Genomic DNA, 8,832 nt, shown 5'->3' on the forward strand with positions numbered 1-8,832 from the left:
TTTATCACGCGCCTTACTCTACTATACACTATAAAGTCCTACCTACGTTGTCTAGTATAGTTTTGGCGATCTTGAATTCTATCTTGTATCTGGTTACTTGATTGTCTGAATTCCCACTGTGCCGCCTCTGAAAGCCAAAAGCTTCTCACAGTCGTCACAGTGACATTGTACATATTCAGAGCTGACAAATAATCGCAGGTGAAATTCAATGTCCCTCAATGATGAAAGCAACCAGGAAAAGCAAGTAACCAGAGATTAAACGGTGACACTGGGAGTGAATTCGACACATTCACTCCCAGTACTAGCGTCACTTAATCTAATGGTCAGTTCGCATGGCTACAATATCAAGGAATCATCAATTTACTGATGAAGCCACATGATGTTATCGCATTTTGGGGCTTATAAGCCATTATCCATATCTGATGTATTATTCTAGCGCTATTGCCTGCTCAGCCCTGTTCATCACACACAGTGGTGTGTGGATGCCACGTGCAAGCTGTGGTTTCCTCCTTTATAATCTGTAGGACTTCGCAAGCACTGCAGTATCCAGTACACCGTGACATACTCTCAAGTGTTAGTTTGTATCCATCCGTCAGCCATATGTCAAGCTTTGTCCCTCATCCTCTCAATAATGGCCCTCCACTTTTAGAGGAGCCGAGCCATCCAGACCGCACCCATGACCCCAAGAAAAACCTTGTGATCGCCGTGAATAGTATGTACTATCCATCTTCATTCAGCATGTACTAATCTTTTCCTAAAACCATTCTGATGACACTTTATCTCCTGGTTACTCTGCTGTGTCGTTTCACGACAAACCCTGTATCAGACCCACTCGATGATACCCTCCCAGCCTTGGGTGAGGAGGCAAGCCACCCAGAAGACTCCCAGGACCCGGAAGAGAGGCACCTCCGCGGAGTGCAACAAGTCGTAGTTACTGGTATGTGATATCAAACTCAGTTCCGCACATCTTGACGACTTCCCCCAAGCCATTCATGCAACTGATCTGACTCTTGGTCTCCAACGGATCCCCGCCGGCTTCCATGTGGTAGTAAAGGCTGATGATGATATCGAATGCCAGACAAGCAACAAACCTGTATACATAGACCAGACTGTCGTCGAATGGAACGATCGAATACTTCTGTAAGTTGTCCTTGATCCCGCCTTTCCTGCAGGCATTGAGAAAGACTCTAGGCCATGCGAGCCATCTTCTAAAGTTCGGGTCAGCGTGTATGCCTCATTTGAACTGGATCCCATGCTCGGTCATGGAGAAGTCCTTCGCACATTCAATATCTCTGTGGGAGAATTACTGGATCGCAGTGAAAAGTCACGTCGTCAGTAACGTCTGTTATAAATCACGCCTAATTGTTGACGGGTATCACAGCTATAATTTTTCAGCCCAAGCAGGAGGAAGTCGTATCCTCGTGCACTTCGCTGTTCATGACAGTGGAGCAGCGATGTTCTTATGAAAACAATGCTGCAGGTCTTCTCCCCCTTACTATCGTGAGTGATTAATGCAGTCCGACATTCTGGTGCTGAGTGCTTGTGATGCGTAGCTTACACCTGACAATATGCGTGAGTTGGCGCTATGGACGGACGGCGGACATTGTCTTCTCGCACAATACCGATGGATGCAGAAAATTAGGGATCTAGACCAATCCATAACGCACTTTGAACGGGCCTCCGATCTCTGCCCCATGAATCATCCCTGCCGCCCTGCCGCACTGTTCAATCTAGCTGTGGCAAAGTTTGTTAGTTGCCAAGTTAATGGAACATACCTCGACCTCGACATCCCCATCTCTCTTTTTCAATACGCCTTTGACTTGCGTCCGACTGGTCATCCTGACCGACCGATCACTCAGCTCCATCTTGCCATTGCTCTGCTATCGCGCTTCGCGAAACGGGGATTTGAAACGGATGCTGATGCAGCCAAAGAGTTGCTGAGGAAAGTTCTCAATGTTTGCCACGCCAACAGCCACATTTCCAGAGCAGCTTTGCTTGCAATCGAGACATGTGCTCTGCATCGAGCCAAAGGCATGGATGGACACGATCTTGGGCAGATGCAGCCCGCTACATCCATGCTTCCGCTATCGCCACAACAATTCACTGACCGTGCAGAGCGGTGTTTGCATGGAGATGACCCCCATGATTTAGATGAAGTGATCTCCCTCCATTACGATGCACTGCGATACTACGGCACTATGCATGATTGCCGAGGACCATTGATATCTAATCTGGGTGAAATAGTGCTCACTCGCTTTGAGCGCCGAGGCAATGAGCAAGACTTGGATGACGCTATCATGCTTCACAGGGACGCGCTGGCTTTACGTCCAGTCGGTCACCCAAATCGGTCCATGTCATTAAATAACATTGCGAATGCGCTCTTTACCCGCTTCAAGCACCGAGGCAATGACCAAGACTTGGATGACGCTATCATGCTTCACAGGGACGCACTGGCTTTATGTTTAGTCGGTCACCCAAATCGATCCATGTCATTGAATGACCTTGCGAATGGGCTCCTTACCCGCTTCAAGCACTGAAGCAATGACCAAGACTTGGATGACGCTATCATGCTTCACAGGGACGTGCTTGCTTTACATCCAGTCGGTCACCCAGATCGGTCCATGTCATTGAATAACCTTGCGAATGCGCTCTCTACCCGCTTTATGTACCGAGGCAATGAGCAAGACTTGGATGACGGTTTCATGCTTCACAGGGACGCGCTGGCTTTACATCCAGTCGGTCACCCAAATCGGTCCTCGTCATTAATTAACCTTGCGACTGCGCTCTCCATCCGCTTCGAGCACCGAGGCAATGAGCAAGACTTGGATGACGCTATCATGCTTCACAGGGACGCACTGGCTTTATGTCCAGTCGGTCACCCAGATCGGTCCATATCATTGAATGACCTTGCGGATGCGCTCTTCACTCGCTTTGAGTGCCGAGGCAATGACCAAGACTTGGATGACACTATCATGTTGAGCAGGGACGCGCTGGCTTTATATCCAGTCGGTCACCCAGATCGGTCCACGCCATTAAATAACCTTGCGAATGCGCTCTCCACCCGCTTCAAGCACCGAAGCAATGAGCAAGACTTGGATGATGCTATCATGTTGAGCAGGGACGCGCTGGCTTTACGTCCAGTCGGTCACCCAAATCGGTCCTCGTCATTGAATGACCTTGTGAATGTGCTCTTTACCCACTTCGAGCACCGAAGCAATGACCAAGACTTGGATGACGCTATCATGCTTCACAGGGATGCGCTGGCTTTACGTCCAGTTGGTCACCCAAATCAGTCCGCGTCATTAAATAACCTTACGACTGCGCTCTCCACCCGCTTCAACCACTGAGGCAATGAGCAAGACTTGGATGACGCTATCATGCTGAATAGGGACACACTGGCTTTATGTCCAGTCGATCACCCAAATCGGTCCTCGTCATTACATAACCTTGCGATTGTGCTCTCTGACCGCTTCGAGCACCGAAGCAATGGAGAAGACCTCCGCGAGTCACTAGAGAATCTCCGCTGTGCATTGACTCTGTTGACGCAGCATGATCCTCGTCAATCAAACGTCCATCGCACACTAGCTACCGTCTATTTGTTGTTTCATCAATCAGGACTTGATAGCACTGGCGAAGATACCGACAGTCTGAATGTTGCCATTCATCATCTCAAGGCAGCGGCAAATATTGTCTCCGGAGGCTTGCGACATCGCCTGCAAACAAGTCTACGCTGGGTTCGCGATGCCGATCAATATTCACATGATACTGAACTGGAGGCTTATGTAACTTCCATGCAGCTTCTCGACGCTTACATGTCCGCGACAGCTTCAGTATCGTCTCGTCACAATACCATGATGGACTTTCCGCGTACGCTTGCCGCGGATGCTGCATCATGTGCTCTTCGTAGCGGTGATGTGTGTCGCGCTATCGAGTTGTTGGAACAAGGCAGGACTCTCATCTGGACCCAGATGACACGACTCCGCACGCCTCTTGACGGCCTCCAAGATCTCGGTGATCATGCAGTGGCCCTGATGAAGAAATTTAGATACCTCAGCTCTCTCCTTGATACACCTCCTACGAATGATCCAGAAGGAACCCCACGAGTCAATGTAGAAGCGGAAGCAAGCCGGTACCGACGCCTAGTGGAGGACTGGAATAGAGCTGTAGAAGAGATTCGGATGATCGAGGGCTTCTCTCGGTTCCTACTCCCCCCCTTGTTCTCCGATCTTCAAGATGCAGCTCGCGATGGGCCTATTGTTGTGCTCGTTGCAAGCAAGTCGTCTTGCGATGCCATTATTGTCCCACACAAGCAACCTCCGATCAGCATCAAACTCCATATCAGTTTGGAGAAACTCCAACATTTGGTAGTCAAACTTCAACGGGCAAGTCAACCACAGGCCTCATCAGCCCTGATGAAAGCTTTGACGGAGTTATGGGACGACGTCGTCTGCCCGGTGGTCGACAATTTAGGCGGGTTTGCACCACCATTTTCCCGGATATGGTGGTGCCCGACGGGTGCCTTCAATTTCTTGCCGTTGCACGCTGCTGGCGCGTACAGGCGAGGTGGACAGTTGCTTTCGAAGCTCTAAATCTCTTCATACACTGGAACGGGCAGGACTGCAAGGGAACCAAGGCCAAACCTCTGTAGCAGGAGGCGACGGCTCTATCTATCCAGGACCGACTACAACATGCAGTAGCGACTACCTACGAGCCAGGACTCCAGCCACTGCGCCAGGACCCCCGGCACTCCCACGGAGGACCTGTGCCAGATCTCACCGCTCCAACACGCCATCGCTTACCACGCTAATCAGGGCTCGCAGAAGTCGTGATAGATCCCTGCCAGTGCCCTTTGCTGCAATCGGTCAGGATCATCCAGCCGGTCATCCATTCACTTTGGATTGTGTGGAGCCTGAGCTGGAATTGGTGCGGAGTCTTTTGCCCGCTCCTTCAACTGTCTCCTTCACCAAGATAACGAGCGTTGATGCAACGAAATTGAGAGTACTCCGTGCATTGCGAGACAATACTTGGCTCCATTTGTCGTGTCACGGGACACAGAACTATACAGAACCCTTTAATTCGGCCTTTCTCATGCGCGACCAACCGATTTCACTCCTCGATATCTCACAAATGGATCTATCTCGGCATGAATTTACCTTTCTTTCTGCCTGTGAAACCGCAGTCGGTGATGCCAATACACCTGACGAAGTCATACACTTGGCGGCTAGCCTTCAATTTGCTGGTGTGCAGAGTGTAGTTGGGACATTATGGAGCGTCAACGATAGTACTGTGCAGCGCTTAGTAGAGGCATTCTACAAGAACTTGTGCGGGGATGGCAAAATGAATTCCAAGCGGGCTGCCCGAGCGCTTCACCGAGCGGTACAGTCGTTGGCTGGTGACCAGGAGATGCCCTTGGACCAGCGCATAGTTTTCATGCATATTGGTATATAAATATTTCGTGTGTCCTCCCGCCTCGTTAATTACCGCTTTCTCGAGACAATCCGATAACATCGTGTGTAACATCCAGTCGTGACTACCCGTAGCCTGTTATCAACAAGATACTTTTCTTCTTCTTCGTTATTTCAGACTTTGGGACTGCATAAGTACCTTCCGAATCCCCGATATGTACACCTATAATTCCGACTCGTATTCTTCAGCCCAACGTTGCGATTTCGTCTCGATGTTTTGAGGCAGGCGTTCTCTACCGCTGAGTATACCTCATTATTTCATCCTCAGGAAAAGAAAAAAATGGGCACATCATGCTTCTAATTGACCCAAGCATCTGGCTACATCATTCATCTTTTTCTTCTTCTTTTGACGCACAGTGAGCACAAATATTTTACGACACCATGAGAACGAACGATCAACGTCATTTGTCTATGGTCTGTCTATCCTGCTAGGGGCAATTGTATTAGGAACTTTAGTCTAGCACAAGTTAATGATAATTAATCGAATTGTCCGCAACTCTATAGCGCAATATCACAAAACTATGTCTGTCCACGTATGGATTTACAAAGAATGAAAGACACTTGTCAAGGTCATTAGTAGAACTGTACCAATCAGCAGGACCTTTAGACAGGCACGAGGGAAATCTCCATCACAGGGAAGTTGGAACGTGTTGGCCTCATGGCATACTGCAAAGGACCGAGTTTGGAAGCTCGTAGTTGCCAGTTGTACTGATTCCAAGGGCCTTTAGACAGGCGTGAGGGAGATCTCCATCACGTTGTGCATCATCTGCATGCCTTCAATCAATGATGCTGTGATGAAAATCAGAGAGTCACTTACTGTTTATGGTCTGAGATCATTTATGCTGCTGGAGGTCTTTGTCGCTAGCTTTGCGAACTTGTCCTTGGAGAACAACACGACCTTCATCAGGGTCTTCATTGAGGGTCTTAGTTTCGAGGGTAGATATGCTGATCACTGCAGTACAGTCTTTTGGGTTGAACTGTGAATGCATTACTGCTGTAACATCGTACACACCAGGCAGCAAAGAGTCTGAACTCCATGGCTTACTAGCCCAGAGCGATTCAGACATCAGATGGGATTGTGGTGGGTTCTAAAACGTATCAAAAACCAACCGTACTTATTAGTCTGAAGCGCTGAATTAAATCCTAGGAAATCCTGCAGCCTCTTGGATTCGCTGAAGATTGGGTTCGGCTGCTGTGCACAATACACACACCAGGCGGTGAACGTTCCTGGGCGCTGCGCCGGGAGTTCAGTACGTAAGGATCGTAGACAAAGGAAGAAAACACTTACCAACAGCAGTTCCATCTATCTTGGCCCTCACAGATCGCATCAAAAAGGAACAATAGGCTACAGCAAGTGCCACGGGATCTCCCATCGAGAATGCAATTCCCAAAGTTCGGTACGACGTCACGGATTCGGAGAATGTTACAATGCATGTCGCCGAGTCAAAGTCAAATACGACTATCCGGGTTGTCCACGAGTGTGCGTGATTAACGTATATATGTAGGGTCATGACACATCGTGACGCAGCGAACGAACTGAATCATTCTTGTGCTCGTGCTGAAAGTCAGCAAAAGAGTCTAATCGTAGCATCGTTCAGCAGCTCTCTGCACGAACAGGTAGAATTGGACTTCGCCTAGTATCAATTAGGTGACCTTGCTATCACGGCCCAGTCCATATGACTGTTATTCAAGTCGAAACAAATCAAGAATCGTGAAACGGAAGTCGATTAACATATCAGCAACACTGGGGGATTATAGAGTTTAGGAGACTCGGATGTGAATGTCAGCATGGTGCCTGAGTGGCGAGCCGCTGCCTTCCCATCAGTGACTGGCGTCTGTATAGTCCACGGCTGTGCAGCAAATGAAGAGCATGATGCGAGTCCACCAACGGGGGTTGTCGATGGTGGCAGTAGTATGAGAAGGCGTGTCGGTTGCGGATGCAGGGGTGGTGGTGGCAGCGGGAACAGCCTGAGCAGTTTGATGGCGTGACAACAAGGCTTGAGATTGGCTTTGGGCTTGTTTCTGTTCTGGGGGTTTAGCGCCCTGCGTTGTGCCCTTTTTGTTCGGGGGTGGGGCAACGTATAAAGGCTACGAGACATATAAACACGAGCAGCGTGGAAAGGGATGTGGATATGCATACTCTTTTATACTGCGCGTTCATGACTACAACTTCCACGACATGAGCCTGAGGTTGGTGCCAAGAACCCTGCCTTGGGTGCTGCTGAAATTCTTTGGCATCATGGCTGTCAGTGTGAGCACGATGAAATAACGAGGACATTTGACCGAAGAAAGTACGCGCACGCAACCCCAAAGATGGTGTGACGTCGCGGGTGCGATTTGACAAGGGATGGGGATGATGTGTTGCGGAGGGCTGAGAGCATAGAGGTGAGATCAAGAATTAGTTGATTGAAATGATGTCAACGCACATGAACACGATCTCGCGCGTCGTCAAAAAACCCTTGTGGTATTCGACTTGCACCCTTGATGCGGGTTAAACGTCGCGTAGCATCAGCCTGGAATGTTGATCTGTTAAGCATTCAGGTTGAACAGGCATGCCACGTACGTTCAAAGACAGGTTACCAGCTGCGCCCTGCTAGTGAGAGATCAGCTTATCAGAACTCATCGTGAAGATGATACATGCACCAACTTCTTTGAGGACGGCGTGAATGTCCCAAACGTATATGTTTCTATCGTCGCAACATGTAACTAGCTGTTTTTTATCAGCTAAAAAGGTCGCAGAGTTCACGTCGCGTTCGTGGTCGATGGCGCTGATTTGGAGGCCCGTGTCGAGGTTCCAAAGACGTGCTGTTCTGTCCCATGATGCACTTGCAAGGAGGCGGTCGTTGCTGAATAAAGTGACGGCGCGAATAGTGTCTTGATGACCTTCAAGAGTGGCGATCTGCCGCAAAGTGCTGCCAGTGGCGTCTAAAATCCCAATCGGGCCAGATGAACCGAACACCAGCTTCTTTCCATCCAACGTCCATGCCAAGCTCCAGACTGGGTGATCAAATTGGACTGTGGAGAGCAGCTTGCCTGTCTTGGCATCCCAGATTTTTACTGCATGTTCATTGAATCCACCTGTGGCAATCTTTGTCGCGTCGGGCGAGAAGATTGCCGCCAACACATATTGGTGCCCGGTCTGAGTCAAACTAAGGACAGTCTGTCCACTCTTGATATTCCACACTCTTGCTGTTCCATCCCAGGATCCACTCACGAGTCGGCCACCATCTGGACTCCAGGACACTGACCACACATTGACATTTTCAGTGTGCCCCGTCCATTTGGCGATGACCTTCCGCATCTCGACGTCCCACAATCTCACCATCCCATCACCGCTTCCGCTGGCAACAATGTCCCCCTTTGGAGA

At 49.4% G+C, this 8,832-nt stretch overlaps 2 protein-coding genes across 2 annotated transcripts; one reads left to right on the forward strand and one right to left on the reverse strand.

Moving 5' to 3' along the window:
* Positions 1–600: 600 nt before the first annotated feature.
* Positions 601–5,448, forward strand: DEU56DRAFT_905565 (CHAT domain-containing protein; the record flags this gene model as incomplete). Its single annotated transcript, XM_041356728.1, has 9 exons — positions 601–712; positions 827–937; positions 987–1,140; positions 1,225–1,331; positions 1,382–1,500; positions 1,554–2,488; positions 2,579–3,279; positions 3,412–4,563; positions 4,616–5,448. 9 exons carry the CDS (start codon positions 601–603, stop codon positions 5,446–5,448), a joined length of 4,224 nt encoding a protein of 1,407 aa, XP_041200905.1.
* An 850-nt stretch (positions 5,449–6,298) lies between these two features.
* On the reverse strand, positions 6,299–6,976 carry DEU56DRAFT_905566 (uncharacterized protein; the record flags this gene model as incomplete). Its single annotated transcript, XM_041356729.1, has 4 exons — positions 6,754–6,976; positions 6,581–6,699; positions 6,478–6,509; positions 6,299–6,456 (listed from the first exon to the last, which is right to left on the reverse strand). Exons 1-4 carry the CDS (start codon positions 6,766–6,768, stop codon positions 6,299–6,301), a joined length of 324 nt encoding a protein of 107 aa, XP_041200906.1. The 5' UTR covers positions 6,769–6,976.
* Positions 6,977–8,832: the final 1,856 nt, after the last annotated feature.

Source organism: Suillus clintonianus, assembly GCF_016758775.1.
Source record: "Suillus clintonianus strain FC179 chromosome Unknown DEU56scaffold_200, whole genome shotgun sequence".
NCBI lineage: Eukaryota > Fungi > Basidiomycota > Agaricomycetes > Boletales > Suillaceae > Suillus > Suillus clintonianus.